At 39.7% G+C, this 18,299-nt stretch overlaps 1 protein-coding gene across 5 annotated transcripts in view; it reads left to right on the top strand.

Annotated features, from left to right (window-relative positions):
- The window catches only part of LOC129376321 (triple functional domain protein), a 76,989-nt gene that overhangs the window by 40,046 nt on the left and 18,644 nt on the right, over window positions 1–18,299 (top strand). For all 5 annotated transcript variants that reach the window (XM_055055918.1, XM_055055916.1, XM_055055914.1 and 2 more), the window contains exons 11-34: window positions 1,485–1,616; window positions 2,814–3,044; window positions 3,547–3,669; window positions 4,508–4,699; window positions 4,994–5,163; window positions 7,017–7,191; window positions 7,578–7,773; window positions 9,384–9,550; window positions 9,638–9,757; window positions 9,846–10,037; window positions 10,615–10,764; window positions 10,841–10,955; window positions 11,975–12,090; window positions 12,273–12,395; window positions 12,476–12,670; window positions 13,576–13,694; window positions 14,293–14,359; window positions 14,440–14,549; window positions 15,214–15,283; window positions 15,373–15,462; window positions 15,554–15,646; window positions 15,733–15,844; window positions 16,923–17,113; window positions 17,624–17,725. In XM_055055918.1, the coding sequence (XP_054911893.1) occupies window positions 1,485–1,616; window positions 2,814–3,044; window positions 3,547–3,669; window positions 4,508–4,699; window positions 4,994–5,163; window positions 7,017–7,191; window positions 7,578–7,773; window positions 9,384–9,550; window positions 9,638–9,757; window positions 9,846–10,037; window positions 10,615–10,764; window positions 10,841–10,955; window positions 11,975–12,090; window positions 12,273–12,395; window positions 12,476–12,670; window positions 13,576–13,694; window positions 14,293–14,359; window positions 14,440–14,549; window positions 15,214–15,283; window positions 15,373–15,462; window positions 15,554–15,646; window positions 15,733–15,844; window positions 16,923–17,113; window positions 17,624–17,725 (3,351 nt within the window). The remainder of the gene's footprint in view (window positions 1–1,484; window positions 1,617–2,813; window positions 3,045–3,546; window positions 3,670–4,507; window positions 4,700–4,993; window positions 5,164–7,016; window positions 7,192–7,577; window positions 7,774–9,383; window positions 9,551–9,637; window positions 9,758–9,845; window positions 10,038–10,614; window positions 10,765–10,840; window positions 10,956–11,974; window positions 12,091–12,272; window positions 12,396–12,475; window positions 12,671–13,575; window positions 13,695–14,292; window positions 14,360–14,439; window positions 14,550–15,213; window positions 15,284–15,372; window positions 15,463–15,553; window positions 15,647–15,732; window positions 15,845–16,922; window positions 17,114–17,623; window positions 17,726–18,299) is intronic.

Below are 18,299 nucleotides of genomic sequence, written 5' to 3'. Positions count from 1 at the left end.
TTGAACTGACCCCCAACTCTGGCACTATTAAATTAATGTTTAATAGGTTTTCTTAAAAAAAAAAAAAAAAAAATATATATATATATATATATATATATAAATATATATATATATAAATATATATATATATATATATATATATATATATATATATATATATATATATGTATATATATATATATATATATATATATATATATATATATATATATATATATATATATATATATATATAAGTATTATTCGTCTTTGCTGCTTAGTTGGTCTAGACTGGAGTGAAATCTTCTCTAAAATGCATGAACAAATTTCTAGAGGTATTACAACTCACAATTATTCTAGTAATCAATTATTCTGATGATTAATTTGATCAAAAAAAGTCACATTCTGTATATTTATTATCTAACCACTTAAACCATGTTTTATACTATATCAGAAATACATCATAAGATGCTAATAAACAAATAAATAAATACATTTTTTCAATAAGAAAATTAACATTTTATTGGATAAAATGCAATAACAGCATTCCTTTGTTGTACCTTTGACCATTTGTAGTTCAGGATGCAGCGAAATAAATACTTCTAACATGAGAAAATCTCGGCCCTCTCTGTTGGACTTAATACAGTGTAAAGCTGAGATTATATCTTCGATTAATCAATTAATAGTTTGATCGCAAAAGATGCTTAATAGGAATTTTTTTTTTCAACAAAATTTAATTTTGAATGGAAAAAACTACGTCTCTTGAGGAGTTTTGGGTAGAACATATGTCCAGACAATTTTTTTTCTTAAATACAAAATGCATATTTTTTGTACAGTTTTGTCTTAATTACTGCACTGAGGGAGATTTTCTTTTTCATGAGTCTGTATGCTCCAGTTAGTGATTAATTGACTACTAAATTAGTTGAGGATTATTTCAATAATTGATTCGTCAAGAATATTCAGATGAATCGTTTCACTCCCACTTTCAAACCGCAGCTCTCTTATTCTGTATGTTTTGGTGCTAAAGAAGTACTACAGTGTTCTGTCTCTGAATTATTTTTATCTACAAGAAAATCACATCAATTAAAAACTCAGATGCAGGCCAGTTCAACTTCTATATGTGTGGAGATGTATTCAAATTCCCCAAAGTTTAGCTTGCTTTCATTAAAAACTTCTGTCTATGATGTCAGTCTGTATAAAAGTGTATAAAATGCAGAAAGCCACCTTAGACCAATAACTCTCTTAAAACTTTAAACTTCTACGTGTTTCAGCTTAGTAAAGGTAGGAACAAGCCACATCTTCTGTACTTCCAGTCTTCCTAAAGTGCAGCTCCTGTTAGCATGTCTGCCTGACTCGGTGTGTGTGTGTGTGTGTGTGTGTGTGTGTGTGTGTGTGTGTGTGTGTGTGTGTGTGTGTGTGTGTGTGTGTGTGTGTGTGTGTGTGTGTGTGCGTGCGTGCGTGCGTGCGTGCGTGCGTGCGTGTGTGTGCGCGTGTTCTCGCTTCAGTACATGAGTAATGTGGACTCGTGGTGCAAGGCATGCGGCGAGGTGGACTTGCCCTCCGAGCTGCAGGACCTGGAAGATGCAATTCACCACCACCAAGGCCTGTATGAGCACATCACAGCTGCCTACTCTGAGGTAAAACACTCTGCAGAAATGTGCCTGAAGGTACACTCTTCAGTCAACTGGTGCTACATAGTATCCCCTTTGAAGTTTGCCTCAGTCGTACTCGGAAACCAGTTCTGGTATTTAGTTCTGCATAAATGTGACGCTCCGCTTGGAAAAAGTGCCGGTGGCTATTTCTGCCAGGTTTCAGTTTTAAAAATGTTCTCTTAAGTTGGAGCTTGGCTCATGCAAGGTAAAAAAAATCATAATGATTAGTCAATGGATGCCGATCTTGTTTGTTTACCTCAGAACATTGTAGCAGCCCGTTTACCAAAGACTGTGAGTACGGTACTGTGTTTGACTTTTAATTGATACTGATTTTAAGAAACACAGCTGTTAAATGTGGAAATGTTCTCCATTACAAAGCGAACGAAACCAATAACTAAACATAGTACTCCATTCCAGACAACCAGAACCTTTTTTTCAGTTTCTTTCTTTTTTTTTTTTTGGTTAATTCTGTTTTTAGGATGAAACACAAGAACCTGAACTGAACTCTGTTCTAAAACGTCATTTGGTTTGGTGATTCTTGGGAGAATTTTCTTTTTCTTTTTTTGCAACGTTCCTCCAGACATTTGTTGCGATTTGGCGCTATATAAATAAACGTTCAGTTCAATTGAACATTTATAAAGTGTTCAGTTGAGCCCAATCTGGCTCTTGTCATAAATGTAGAGCTCAGTTTCTTATACCAAGTGGAAGAAAAATAGTTTTTTTTATCCTCCAAATCATAGATGGCTAGAAACAAATCACTGATTAAAATGTTAATTTGTACTCAGCAAAATCCGGTGCGACAAATCGTCTTCAGAAGTGAACAAGTCACTAACAAGAAAAGATTTTATTTTCATCTGTCCTCACATCAAAGTATAGTATTGGCAGCATTATGCTGTGGGGATACTTTTGCTTATCAGTCAGTTGATCATTATAATGAGGCCAATTTAGTTGAGCTGGGGAAAGGTAAAGGGATATGAATTGTTTTAACTCCTGTTTACATATTGATGCCCTAAATAAAACATGTGAAGTATTTACTTCTTGCAGAACTATTTTATACAGTGAACCATAAATAAATAATTGTTAAAATATGTAATAAATATGCACATCAAAATGACTTTGTTCTGGTTGTGGATTTTTAGCGGTCTTCTCCTTATGAGTGAAAATGTGTGAACATTTATTCAGGTGAGCCAGGACGGGAAAGCCCTGCTAGACAAGCTGCAGCGACCTTTGACCCCGGGCAGCGCTGACTCGCTAACGGCTTCAGCCAACTACTCCAAGGCCGTGCACCACGTGCTGGACATCATCCACGAGGTGCTGCACCACCAGAGGCAGCTGGAAAACATCTGGCAGCACCGCAAAGTGCGCCTGCACCAGCGCCTGCAGCTGTGCGTCTTTCAGCAGGACGTCCAACAGGTATGACGCACCGACGCACGCAGGATGATGGATTCGGAGCATCGTCATCCTTCTTTTTTATATAATACATGTCACAAAAGGATTATACGGCGATTTAGTGAGTGGAAGACTTTAAATTAGGAATCAGTCGGGAGCATGCCTTGGTCACAGAGTCTAAATATGATAATACAGTTCCTGCTTGACCCGAAAAAAATAAAAAGAAGAAAAAACAAACCAACCCAGTGGCTGCTTCCGAGTGTGTTGACATGACAACTGTTGCTGCGGTAACCGAACTGGGTCATATGTCCGTGCAGATGGTGTTCCTCCATTCACATCGTGACTGAATGCAGCGTTTGGGAGCAAACTCAGTTTTTTTTTTTTTTACAGAACACGACTTTACTTTGCATCTTAACAGTTCCAACACTCAGCAGCTCCGCTTTCACAGCGCGCCCCCTGGTGGTTGCCCCTTGTTCAGTCGCTCCCGGCTCCTGGGTGAATCTGGTGTGGTTTTTTTTCCTCCCAGGTTTTGGACTGGATAGAAAACCACGGCGAGGCCTTCCTCAGCAAACACACGGGTGTGGGAAAGTCCCTCCACCGAGCCCGAGCGCTGCAGAAACGCCACGAGGACTTCGAGGAAGTGGCTCAGGTCTGTGTCTGGATTATAACTAACACAGAGACGCAACCCTAACTGTTCACCCTAAACATCTAAACATCTGCACGGCAGGAATATTACTCAACTATTATTACAACTATACCTTTATGTATAGTTACAATACATAAAGGTTTTTTTCAGTATCTTTCTCCAGTTTTATGCTCGCAGAGTAGACCTCCATATTGGTTATAAATGCTAAAATCTACAAAATCTAATAATTGAGCTAAATTGAACTGTTGACATAAGCACAACATGTTACATTTTCTGAAAAACATGTTTCTCCTCCTTTTTCCCATTGCTTGGAAAACAATCTGTATTATTTGAACATTAAGAGATCAGGCTACATTTAGAGTTTAGAGTTTTGAACCACATGATAAAAACTTTCTTCCTTGAGAAATATTTTAACTGGTGATTTGCTTTATGTCAAAAAGAAAAGAAAACAAGCAAACTGTATTCAACCTAGAGAGAAAAAGCTACATAGCATGACATCTGACAGTTAAAATGCCTCAAAACACTTGAAGCAATTAACTTATAACTATCAACCGAGTGATTAGTTTTATTAAAACAAAAATCTAAAGAGTTTAATTACCTCCTTGAGATGTAAAATCTCATTGAATTGAATTTTAAAAATCATCTGTAAAATCAGCCTCTTGATACTCTGCCTCCTGTTTCTGTTGTCTCAACATCTCTCTCTTCCTCTTCCCTTCTTCATGCATGTCCTGTTTTTCAGTTTGCTCCTCAGTGCCTCCGTCTCTTTCATAACAGACGTTTTGCTCGTTTCACGCTGCCCCCTTGTTAGAACTCATCTCTCTCTCTCTCTCTCTCTGTCTAGAACACTTACACCAATGCGGATAAGCTCCTGGAGGCGGCCGAGCAGCTGGCCCAGACGGGAGAGTGCGACCCGGAGGAGATCTACCAGGCCGCCCACCAGCTCGAAGACAGAATCCAAGACTTCGTCCGCCGCGTGGAGCAGCGTAAAGTCTTGCTGGACATGTCTGTCGCCTTCCACACACACGTCAAAGAGGTGGGCAGGGGATGGTGACACGGCGCTGAAGTGGATGGTGGGCTGCATGCTTGTACCGATGAGATGAGAGGCGTGGAGTACATTACATGCTCAGTCCAATTAGTCAGAGAAATAAAAATAAATATTTTAGTGTAGGTATGTGTGTAGGGTCGGTTTTGTGTATAGGTATCCAGCTTTATGTTTATAAATACTATAATTTACTGTGTGTTTACATGGATATTAAAAACCAAACACAGGATTGTTTGTAATGAGAAAAAAGCTGCTGCTTAAGCTGATGTCTGTCTCCGTCTCCAGCTGTGGACGTGGCTGGAGGAACTGCAGAAGGAGCTGCTGGACGACGTCTACGCCGAGTCCGTGGAGGCCGTCCAGGATCTGATTAAGCGCTTCGGCCAGAAGCAGCAGACCACGCTGCAGGTCACCGTCAACGTCATCAAGGAGGGAGAGGACCTCATCCAGCAGCTCAGGTGCAGACAGACGGGCCTAATGTTGGAGATTTTTTCTCATATTTTTCCCCCCAATTTCTCTTTACCTGCCTGTACTGTGAGGCAAGCTTGTGTCAAAAATACCAAGTGATGACTCTCTTTCATTTTATCTCTTCATGACACATTTTGATGTCTTTTTTTCTATACTTGTCAAGACAGAAATGAGAACTGTAAGTGTGCGCTAAAAGTGTTAAGAGGACAGTTATTTTATATTTTTATTGAGAGTTTTATGCAACAGACCAATGCACAGTAGAAAGAAAAATGGCTTTCAAAATATTTGACTAAAAATATTTACCAGGTTTTCACGTTCAGTCCATAAACAATACTTGGTAGAATCACTTTTTGCCCTGTTTACACTTCCAAGTCTTTTCATGTTTCTCACAGCTTTTCACATCGAGACTTAATATTTCTTCTCCATGAAATAATTCAAGCTGAGTCACATTAGATGAAGAGCTTCTGTAAGCATCACATTTTAATTCTTACCACAGATTCTTCTCAGCTTGAGTTTGGTCAAGACTGTGCCTTGGCCACTTAAACATTTCAATGTGCTTTGGACTTAACCATTGGATTCTATCTCTATATTTATGTTTAGTAGAATAGCACAATGTGCAAACTTGTGGTTGCATAGATCTTCTTTAGCGCAATATCTGGTAGGCTGTTATAATTTACTCTGCATGTTTTTATGTTCAACTTGTTCATTGGATTTTTCCTGCACTTGGTAACATATTTACAGATACTGAAGCTCCCTGAAGGTCATTTTTAACAATGTGATAATGGAAAAAGATGGGCAAGTGAGGAAAACATATTAGAAGCAATATTATAAATGAAATATTCAACAGTTATGTGGTTTTAATAACTTGCTAAGTCTGGTCAAGATTATTTGTGTAGCAAATTTCAGCGACTATTTAGTTCAAAGTGCTTTTCGTCATCTGCATCTAGACATTAGTCCTTTAATCTTGGAAATATTCTTCTGTTCAGGTGATAAAAGGCTGACTTTATGACTGTCTTTTTGTGTCTCTGAACGTTCTGGTCCGAGTCTAAAACTCTCCTCGGCTGCAGAGTTCAGACACTTTTCACCCAAGTAAATCAGAGTGTAACAGTCTGCTTTGATTCTTGTCTTCTTCATTGTAGCTCTAATTCAGGCAGGAGTGGATTTGTAATTAGAAATAAACGTGTCAGCACTCAACAAAGCTAAATATACGCTAAGAGAAATCTCCCTAGAAGACGTTAATGAAGTGCTTTCAGCCCAAAAACGGCAAGCAGCGATGATGAGAGGCGGTGTGAGAGAGGTGGATGCGGCTGTCCAGCTTTATTTTTATGCAGAGGATGTTCCAGTGCCTCTCCTCACTCCCTCCTTTCTCTTTGTGCTCGCCACCCTCTCCCTGGTGACTTGGCTCCGCAGCGAGTTCTTACATAAGACCACTTTTATAAACGTGTGTCTAATTGTGCGCCGCTCTCTCTCTCTTTTTCTCTCTCTCCAAGAGGCAACTGTAGCTTCACACGCCTTCTGCGTGTAGGACTGAGCTGTTGGAGTGCACAACATGTTCTCCACCAACACCACCTCATCATAATTAGCCTTTTTGTGAAACCACTTGTGGATTTATATTTCAAGTAAACGACCGATTAGCAAATTAGCGATAGCTTTAGACTTTTTTTGTTTTGTTTTGTTTTGGACGGTTCTTTTCCATGCTAGCGCTGCCGCAGCATTTTATACCAGCGCAGCACTTTCCAGAGCAGCTCGCCCTGACTGGCATGATGCCCTGCAGGATCTTTTATAGCTCCTCAGAGCTGCACTCTGCAGATTATGGCTTAATTGCAAGTGTTTTTTCTTCCAGGGACTCTGCCATCTCCAGCAACAAGACGCCCCACAATAGCTCCATCAACCACATCGAGAGCGTCCTCCAGCAGCTGGACGAGGCCCAGGCTCAGATGGAGGAGCTCTTCCAGGAGAGGAAGATCAAGCTGGATCTCTTCCTCCAGCTCCGCATCTTTGAGAGAGACGCCATTGATGTAAGGGAGAATTTGTGAAACTGTGCTGTCAATAATAATACATGTTTTTATAAAGTTGGAGATTGATTTTATGATGTCACAAGGGTGCATTGTAGTGTTTGGCGTTAGCAGTTAAAATCCCAAGACTTATCATCACGATTATCTGATGCGATTAATCGTGATTAATAGACTATTGAAAGAGTCGTCATTTAGCTTAGTGATTGATTCATCATATTCGGCGCATACAGACAAAAAATGCCATTTGGTGAATGAATGACATCTAAAACTGTACAAAATATAAACATTTTTAATTCAAGTTTTAAAAAAAAAGATTGTAAATATGTTCACTTTGGGATGAGGATTCTTCCTTCATAGTGTCTTGAAACTCTTTCGTGATCCTTTGTCAGATCATCTCAGACTTGGAGTCGTGGAACGAGGAGCTGACGGGTCAGAAGAGCGACTTTGACACAGAGGACTTGACGTTGGCCGAGCAGCAGCTCCAGCACCACGCCGACAAGGCCCTGACCATGAACAACCTGACGTTTGACGTCATCCACCAGGGGCAGGAACTGCTGCAGTACGTCAACGAAATCCAGGCATCTGGTGAGCTCCTGCCTGCATTCACATCTGTAAAGAACCTCAGATCTTTGCCCCATTGACAAGTTTTGTTAGATTATAGACATGTCGCATGATGTTGTTTATATCAGGAAGTTTCGTTCATGCGCACAACAAAATAAGTGTCAGTAGAGCAATTCTGTTAACAAAATAAAACCTGACAATGTAGAGATTATTAATTTAGTGCAGTGCGCCACAGGAAGGGAAAATAACGCAGAAAAAACGTTGAACAACGACTCAAAACAATAATTTTAATTTTTATTCGCTTTCTACACTACACACAGGCCTGTTGCCACAGCAACTGATTGATAACAGCTCCATTAGTGTATCAAGATTCAACAAGAAAAACCCAGAAACATTTCCCACACAACAAGCAGAACATTGAGTCCATTACAGTATTATGTCTTCAGGCTTGATATTTATTTTGCAATTCTTAATAAGCGATTGTTTGAACCCAGCTGTGGCTGATTAGCTAATTTAAACATCAGCACTGCTGATCTGTCAGAGTTGGTATGTGAGCTGGCTTATTTTTTTTAACTAAACAGAAACAAACTAAATTCCACAGCACATCTACATGTTAAGGTTGTCAAAGTCAAGCTAGCATATCTGACCTACTTCCCCCTGTATGTGTTTTAATTAACACTCTTTCCTGACCTGTGAAATGTGCCATCATTCGACCTTGTTATCTAGTTGTCATTGTGTTGACAATTAGTAGTTAAGCACGACCCCCCTTTTTCTTTTATACATCACACATTTAAGATTTAGCGCATCATTTCCTGTGGACAGGTTTTTTGCCCTCCAGCATGAAGATGGGAACAGTAATTACACACATCACACTGAAACGTGTCTGTAAAGTTTTTTTTTTTGTTATTTTCTCTTCTTGTTTATTTGCTGCCACACATTGTGTGTTTGAGTGTTTGGCCACACCTCATCATCAGGCTCAGGGTTCCTGCCAGGCTGCAGCTCATGTTCTGCTCAGTGTTGCTACAGATTTCTCTCTTGGCTCCATTAGTTTTCTTGTGTAGGTGTCCCGGGTCAGATTCACTCAGAGTTGGTGATGAGAGGCACCCACTCACCAACCATAATAACTCACCTGTGAACCTAAATGCTAATAGGTGCTGTGTGAAAGCTCGCAAGGAGAGGCTGCATTATGCAACGTGCAGTGAACACAGAAAATATATAAACAGAATATTAGATGTAAATTTCTGAAAAATATTTTTTATGTTGATTTTATTCAGTTGATTTCCTTATTCTTTGATTTTATATAACTTCTCAGTGAAATTAAGGTATAAAAAGACTTGGTTCGAAAACAGGAGTTTCTTAAATTATAACAATTAAATTTTTTTGTTTGTTTTTTTGCAAAAAAAGAGCAAGTCAACAGATTCTCTGATCTTCAAACCTTCTTAGATCAGAGTTTTAAGGACACTGTAGGTTTTTATCCTGAGTACTGTTACATGCCAAATACTTAAAAATATTTGTAAAGTTGTTGTTTTTTTATATATAGTTTTTTTTTTTAGCCTTTTTTACAGTTGTGATTTGGTTGCTCGTAGTCAGGTTTTCCCGTTCGAGGCTCATGTGACTGTCCCGTCTCTGTGCAGGGGTGGAGTTGCTGTGCGACCGCGACGTGGACATGGCCACGCGGGTTCAGGATTTGCTGGAGTTCCTCCATGAGAAGCAGCGGGAGCTGGACCTGGCAGCAGAGCAGCACCGCCGGCACCTGGAGCAGTGCGTCCAGCTGAGGCACCTGCAGGCTGAAGTCAAGCAGGTCGGACTCGCACTCACGGCTGCGTCATGCCGTCAGAGTTTTAAGGCGATTCAAATGAAGTGTTAAGCTTCGTTTTTGCCGCCTCAGGTTCTGGGCTGGATTCGAAACGGTGAATCGATGCTTAACGCCGGTCTAATCACGGCCAGCTCCCTGCAGGAGGCGGAGCAACTGCAGCGGGAACACGAACAGTTCCAGCACGCCATTGAGGTAAAGCCGTGCTGGATATTCCCATCATTTCAGTTTTCTCCTCAGATTTCACAGATTTCACTCCTCTTTTCATCTTGTCCCTCTGCAGAAGACCCACCAGAGTGCCCTGCAGGTCCAGCAGAAGGCGGAGGCTCTGCTGCAGTCCAACCACTACGACATGGACCTGATCAGAGACTGTGCAGAGAACGTGGCTTCTCACTGGCAGCAGCTCATGCTGAAGATGGAGGACCGACTGAAGCTAGTCAACGCCTCCGTGGCTTTCTACAAAACATCGGAACAGGTAGAAGACCCAATCACACTTCTTTCTTTGTTTTTCTTTATACTGAGAGGAAACTGATGCATTTTTCTAATAGGACAAGCACAATTTTTCATGTATGTTTGTAGGAGAAATAAGATAAACAACACTGCAGGGGAAAAAGTTGACTCAAAACTTTTTTATGACTTTTATGGGTAAAAACAGTAAACATTGAGTTTCTGTTTATTTTTTTATTGGTTTTTTTTATTAATGTGTTGCTAAAAAATCTTTTTTTTCTCTGTCTCTTTGTCTTTTTTCTTATTCTTTTCCTTTTTGTATAATCTTTTTCTTTCTTTTGTGCTTTCTTCTTTATTTGTATCTTTCCATCTTTTTTGGTTTCTCTCTTTCTATCTCTATTTCTTTCTCTTATCTTTTTCTTAATCTTTATTTTCTTTTTTTTTTTTTTTTTTGCTTTAGTAGTCCTGCATTGTACCTACAAAACAGTATCCTATATAAAAAAACCTGATACTGTATAAATAAAATGTTAAAACATGAAGCCCAGCTGCTGTTTCTGTTCATTTAAAGCACTTCTCTGTGTCTCTGACTGACTTTGTGTGTCCAGGTGTGCAGCGTGCTGGAGAGCCTGGAGCAGGAGTACAAGAGGGAGGAGGACTGGTGCGGAGGAGCTGACAAACTGGGACCCAACTGTGAGACAGACCATGTGACCCCCATGATCAGTAAGCACCTGGAACAGAAGGAGGCGTTCCTCAAGGTACTACGCCTGTGAGAATGAAACTAAATCAATTCTTTGGTCGCACTTCTGCTCTGACGTTGTGTGTTTCTGCCAGGCTTGCACTCTGGCCAGAAGAAACGCAGACGTCTTCCTGAAGTACATGCACAGAAACAGCGTCAACATGCCGGGGATGCTGAGCCACGTCAAGGCGCCGGAACAACAGGTCAAAAGTAAGTGCTGGATAATTTACTGGATGGAGCTGAGGCTGCATTCGCACAGCAGGTTTTGATGCTGAATTCCAGATTTTTTGTTTGTTTGTTTGTTTTTTTGTGGCCTGGTCATTAACAAAATTAAATTATGTGACCGAAATTAGTCTTGTGTGTGAATGATTTATGTCCCCAAAGTGACTCAGAACATCGTCACACAGCAGCAGACTGTATATAGAAATAATAGTAAGTAAAAGAAATAGTTTATTCAGCATTGGCAGCTGACAGTCTCATGACAAGATCATAACAAGACAAATCAGCTAATAAGAAGAAAACACAACTAATGGATCCAAAGTTTTGGTGAGATTGTGATGTGATGCAGTTCAGTGACAGATGTCTTTCAGAATTTCAGAATTATAATTCTCAACCATTGATTACGTTCAATCTGTCTTTTCTTGGCACAGAATTATGACACCTTTCTCACGTAAATGACGTAAAGTCGGACAAAATGCAGCATGGCCATTCAGACAGCAGACGCCTTGAAGACAACAGAAGGGGCATAATTTGGATTTTTTTTTTTAAACGATGAAAAGATAGTCATTTAGTTGTTCAGACTATTGTGAAAAAAACATATAGATCACATTTCCTTGCTTTTTGAATGCATTGTTAGTATTTATTTATTTATTTTGGTGTAAGCTCAAATACAAAGTTATTTTAGTCAGTCTGACTAGACTAACTAAAACAGCCAGTTAAATTATCAATAGGTGATAGCTTAGGAAAAATGAAATCAAAACAGAAATGGAAAATAATTAACACTGGTTATATTGAAGCAAGATTACATTTTTAACTGGTTATGTTGCAAAACAATCAAAGAGAGATTTGTTAAGTTAATCATCCATGAATACTCAGGGTTTCTAAGTAAAACTGCAGTAAAAGTAAAGCGATTGATTTCCGTACTATTCACATGTGGATAAGTATAAAACGTTGGCTGTTGCAGAGTAAAACGTCTCCACTGAAAACGTTCCTGTTTGTTTTGTGTGCAGACATCCTGAACGAGCTGCTGCAGCGAGAAAACAGAGTTCTGCATTTCTGGACCATGAGGAAGCGGCGACTGGACCAGTGTCAGCAGTACGTGGTGTTTGAACGCAGCGCCAAACAGGTACACCAAACACATCCAGAGACAGAAACCTGGAAACCTGATGGGAAAAGTGTGTTTAATCAGAGGGAGAGGACACACACTACGTAACAGTGTCAAACAAATGTCTGTGTGTGTGTGTGTGTGTGTGTGTGTGTGTGTGTGTGTGTGTGTGTGTGTGTGTGTGTGTGTGTGTGTGTGTGTAGGCTTTGGAGTGGATTCATGACGCCGGGGAGTTTTACCTGTCTACACACACATCCACCGGCTCCAGCATCCATCACACACAGGAACTCCTGAAGGAGCACGAGGACTTCCACATTACAGCCAGGGTCAGAGGTCACAACAATACAAATTTAATGTCTTTTCTACAGATTGGAATATTAAACTCACTCTGCTCTCCTTCTAAAAGCAAACCAAGGAGCGCGTGAAGCTGCTAATCCAGCTGGCCGACGGATTCTGCGAGAAAGGCCACAGCCACGCGGCGGAGATTAAGAAGTGGGTGACGGCCGTGGACAAACGCTACAGAGATTTCTCCCTGCGCATGGACAAGTATCGCAGCAGCCTGGAGAAAGCCTTGGGCATCCCGTCAGACTCCAACAAGGCGGTACGGGTGATCGATGGTTAAGATCAGAGCTGGACGATAAATCAGTTTGATTTATCGTAAAGATTTTTGGCATTCGAAGCTTTAATTTGTCAAAAATCTGGATTTGTTTTTTCACCATTTCACTTCTTGGGTTTCCATAGTTCAGAGAGATGCCACGACGCCCACGGCGCCCATCTTGTTTGTTTATCATGTTTTGCAGCTTCTGTTTATTTCAACTTTGAATTCAGGTCAACTCAACGACAAAATATAAGGGTCATTTCTTTTTTTTCTTTCTTTTTTCCTTTTTTGTCAGAACAAAACTATGATGTTGCAAGAATACAGTCTAAATAATAAGAAGAAAAAGTCCTAATATTAGGAGAATATTTTTTTCTTACTTTTCCCAGGAACAATTTTAAATATCTACATGTATTTAAAGTTAAATTTACAGTTTTTCAGTATTTTTTTTTGTGCTCTCCCATAGCCAGGCCATGACATTTTGTTGCCAAATTCACTGTTGAGTCTTTGAGCAATGACAATAAAGTTGGTCTGAGTTTTCTAAAAAAAATAAAAATAACAAGAAAATTATCTAGCTCTTTTCTCATTAAAATAAAATTTTTCTTGTAATTTTAAAATGTTCTTCTGGTAAAAATTCCCTTTTTACTCTTAATAATATCACTATATTCCCATAATTAAACTAAATTCCCATTGCTTGGTCCTAATAATTTTTTGTGAACTTACAGAAGGGAGTAAAAACCCCTTTTCAAAATTATTTTCTGTCATTTGTAATTATTTATTTAAAAAAGAAAGCAAAAAAAAAAAAAGTCTGATTTTATTGTTAAGCCATATCACCCATCGCCACCCAAACCTAATTCACTCCCATGATGCCTCAGTACGCCCACTAATCTTTAAGTGTCCTTCTTTTCTAGAGCAAGGACCTTCAGCTGGACATCATCCCGGCCACTCCTCCGGGGTCAGAGGTCAAACTCAGGGACGCTGCTGCGCACGAGCCGAACGAGGAGAAACGCAAGTCGGCGCGCAGGAAGGAGTATGTGAGGCGTTTCCTGTTTGCCACTCCGTTCAGAGCGTTTCACGAAACCTCACAGTCATTCAGCAGATTAAAAGCAATCGGCTTTATGAACGTAGTCAGGACTGCGTTTACGTAATAAGGAAACGATAACAAGTCAGCGCTTTCCCTTCCAAACCAAAGATTTACTGCCGAGTTAATTGAATTAGGTGAACGAGAAGTCTGGCACTCTTTCAAGAAGACGAGCTCCAAACTGATCCGTCATTGTTCTTGTCAACACTGAATAAGGGAGTTTAATGTAAATGTGTAGGCATGATGGACTTTAAACATCCTTCTCCATCTGTTCGGCTTCTCTTTGCTGTGCCAGGCGGAGGGTGACTGTGTCATTTCAGCCTCGTGCCACAAATCAGCAGCATAATTTATGTCACTCCTGGCAGGTTTATGACCGAGTTTAATGGCCCCATAAGGCTTTCATTATTCACTGCAGTAAATGGACGACGCTGACAAGCTGAGAAAGAGCTATTGATTATTCACCGCTTGAATGAGGACAGTATGACAAGCTGCCAACTTGTGCCTGTGCTTTTTGGGGGGTTTTTACAGTGTTTGTGTGTGTGTCTAGGTTCATCATGGCCGAGCTGATTCAGACAGAGAAAACATACGTGCGAGACCTGCGGGAATGCATGGACGTAAGAAAACCTCAGAGACTCGCACAAAACGCCTCTGGAAAGTACAGTAGCTGTGACATTCCTCTCTGCTCTTCATGCAGACATACTTGTGGGAGATGACCAGCGGCGTGGAGGAGATTCCCCCAGGAATCATCAACAAGGAGCACATCATTTTTGGGAACATGCAGGACCTCTACGAATTCCACCATAAGTAAGACACGTCTGTTTAAAGACACAGAGCATTGTTTAGTTTAATCAAATCAATCAGCTTATTAACAAATTTCATGATTGATTCATAAACACGTTCTCTTACGACACATTGTGCAAAAGGAGCAGGAAGGAGAAAAAATGGTTCATTAACTTGTCCCTTTCTCAGTAATAAATGTTTTTCTTATTTATAATACATAGTTATGTTTTTTTGTAAAATGTTAAGCATGGTGGTTATGCAGTAATTATTTAGGGATTTAATTTGTACTCAATGAACCGGAGCTACTCATGAATTTTTATATATAAAGATATTAAAGTGTGAAATATGACAGAATCTGCAACGAGCAGCTGAAAAAAAAGAAAAAGAAAGTCCACACATTTTAGTTGCTGCAGTTGTAACTTAATAAAACTCAGTATAAATAAACGCCTGCAAACATCAGTGAACTGAAGGAATTTTGTAAAGAACAATGGGCTCAAATTGCTCCTCGACAATCTGTGACTGCTCCTTCCACACGTTGCTGCTGAAGCTGCTCAATAACAGGGTGCACATAGTTTTTTGTATCACTTTTAGCAGTTATTTAAACTATTTCTATGCAATTATTTCCATGTAAGAAAGTTGTTTTTAATGTATTTTACATTTTCATCTCACACTCCCAAAATTATTCCAGCATCTTTCTCAAAGAGTTGGAGAAGTATGAGCAGCTTCCTGAAGATGTTGGCCATTGCTTTGTCACATGGGTACGTATCATTTGGCTGCAGGTATTTGCAACATGTCACCAGACCTAAACAGAACTGTATCCATTTGTAACATTTCTCTGCTCTTTAAGGCCGATAAGTTCCAGATGTACGTGAACTACTGCAAGAACAAACCCGACTCCACGCAGCTGATATTGGAGCATGCTGGGAACTACTTTGACGTGAGTAGCACCGCTAGCGAGAGCGACACCGGGAAGGTTTTCTCGGCTATGTACGATCAGAACTTACCCGACCTTTTCTACCCGGCGACAGGAAATCCAGCAACGGCACCGACTGGCCAACTCCATCTCCTCCTACCTGATCAAGCCGGTGCAGAGAATCACCAAGTATCAGCTTCTGCTGAAGGTCGCACATCTCACCGCACCTCACAGCCGCTGTATCCAAGCATCTCCATCGTGATTCTGCTGATTCCTGCCCGCTTGTCTGTTTAGGAGCTGCTGACGTGTTGCGAAGAAGGGAAAGGAGAGATCAAAGACGGCCTGGAGGTGATGCTCAACGTTCCCAAGAAGGCAAACGATGCCATGCATCTTTCCATGCTGGAAGGTGAGCGCCACACTGTGGTTGGACTGTTGATCGAGCCTGGTAATTACTACTTTGCCAATAATATCTAACTTGTTAAAGCTGAACTATTTCGTGTCTGAAGGATAAGGCTTGGTTCGCCTAAGATTTTATTCAGACTTATTAGAATAAATGTAAAAGAATCTAGACACGACACAGCAGTTCGTTGTTTATGGAAGTAATAAAATATGGAGCCGTTCATGGATCGATTTCAGAGTTTATTCAGCAACAAGAGCCGACATGCCGTTACAAAATTACAGCAACGTGAAGGAAGGTCGTAGAAAGAAAACACAACTAACAGCAACGGCATTTTGTGGAAGTCTGTTTGGACGTGTGTGTGAAGAGTGATGGGCTTGTGAGGCGACTGGCTTCAGTGACACAGACTTCTTTCAAAGTTTCATAATTTTATTTTCAGCCATTGTTTACGTCCAGATTGTCGTCTTGTGGCGCAGAATTATGATGCGTGTCTCACTTCAATGACATAAAAGTTAGATAAAATACGACATGATCGTTCAGACAGAAAACGCTTTGAAATCATTTGGATATTAATCTAATTTGGTGCCGTGTATGAAAGTGTCTGAAGATTGGAATTGGGCCGTTCAGACTGCTGTGAAAAAGTCGGATATTAGTTCCATTTTAACAAAACAAAAATCATATTTGGGTCACATTTGCCTTCTATGTGAACGTAACCAAAGAGACTTAAAGAGACTTGAGATTAAGGCTGAGAGTTATTTATTAGTCAAAGCTTTATTTCTTATGACAGAACTAATGTGTAAAATAGGCAACATTTGGCAAGACTTGAAACTTGAAACTGTTCACAATGTTCCTGATTTATAATCCAATCTATTTGGCAAAGAAATTAGTTCCACCTTAAGAAAACCTCTACTTAGTGCAAATCTATCACAAGCTAAAAATAAAATGCATAAAAGTTTCAGACTTTAATGAGATAACGTTAAAAAAAGTTTTGGAGAATGAAAGGGAAGTATGAAAAAAAGGTTTTTAAAGAAAACACCGATTTGATTTTAGAACGAGTCTCTGTTCAAGTCTACTGTTTTTCCTGCAGGATTCGATGAGAACATCGAGTCTCAGGGCGAGCTCATCCTCCAGGACTCCTTCCAGGTCTGGGATCCCAAGACTTTAATCCGTAAAGGCCGAGAGCGCCACCTCTTCCTCTTCGAGATGTCTCTGGTGTTCAGCAAGGAGGTGAAGGATTCCAACGGCAGGAGCAAATACATCTACAAGAGCAAGCTGTTTGTAAGTACATGAGGACGGATCCACACAGAGTTTTCAGACTTTTGTTCATTTATCTCTGTGATGACATTCAAAGGGAAAACAAGACTTGAAACAGAGGTGGTTGATATGTATACACACATAGATCTGTATTTATAAAAAATGTGTTTTGTTTTGGATATTGAGCCACTAACTTGAAAACTTACAGATAATTCTTTTTAGCCTGTAAACAAACTCATGTCAAGTCTATCGGTGGTAGTTCTTGAAAAGACCTAGATCAATGTCAGTTAAAGTGAAATGTCCATTTAACTCTCTGCAAAATCAAAAGCTAACTTTACCAATAAGTTTGTAGAACATGCATGTAATAAAACACACATCCGGTGTCAGATTTGGGGTAATAAATGCCACCTTTTACCCCAAGACTACGTTTTTTTTTTCCTTGTCTGCACTTGGCATGAGAGTGAAATCATCTCTGACCTTTTAAAATAGGGACAACCTGAAACGTTTGGTGCGCTCTTTCTCTCCCTCCTGCAGACGTCTGAGCTGGGCGTGACGGAGCACGTTGAAGGAGATCCATGTAAGTTTGCCTTATGGGTGGGACGTACCCCGACATCTGACAACAAAATAGTTCTCAAGGTAAGGAATGAGAAAGTTTCTCCTTTTCCTACTGCTGAGATGTTCTCAAGGGTTGGCTAATACAGTTGTAAGAAGAAGATGTTAAAAACTACACTGAGAAAAATAAGAGGCTAAGATTTCATATATATTTTTTGATTTTGAATCATCTGTCTTGGTTTAACCCAAATGTGTGGCTTTCCTTCTCTCTTTCTTTTTTTCCCCTTTTCGTTTATACGACAGAGTATTATTTCTACTAAGAAAAAAAAGTACTACGATTTATGGGAGTGACGTTTAATAAGTTGTATACTGATAATAGTTGTAGTATTACGAGAATAAAGGCATACTATCTTGAGAATAAAGCTGTAATATTATGAGAAAAGTCGTAATCGTATGACAATAACATCATTATATCACAAAAATGAAATTATGGCCTCTTGAGAAAAAGCTAACTTTAGCAATAAGTTTTTAGAGAATAATTTCTAAAAAATAAAAACATTTTGTAGCATAACAAAAAGTTATTTTTGTAATAATATGAACATATTCAATATATATTTATGTAAAAATATGATTTCCGTCTCATACTTTATTTTTATTT

This window comes from Poeciliopsis prolifica, unplaced genomic scaffold, assembly GCF_027474105.1.
Source record: "Poeciliopsis prolifica strain line A6 unplaced genomic scaffold, Auburn_PproV2 SCAFFOLD043, whole genome shotgun sequence".
NCBI classification, from domain to species: Eukaryota; Metazoa; Chordata; class Actinopteri; order Cyprinodontiformes; family Poeciliidae; genus Poeciliopsis; species Poeciliopsis prolifica.
The sequence above is the reverse complement of the archived record's forward strand: the minus strand, read 5'-3'. Positions and strand labels throughout refer to the sequence as shown.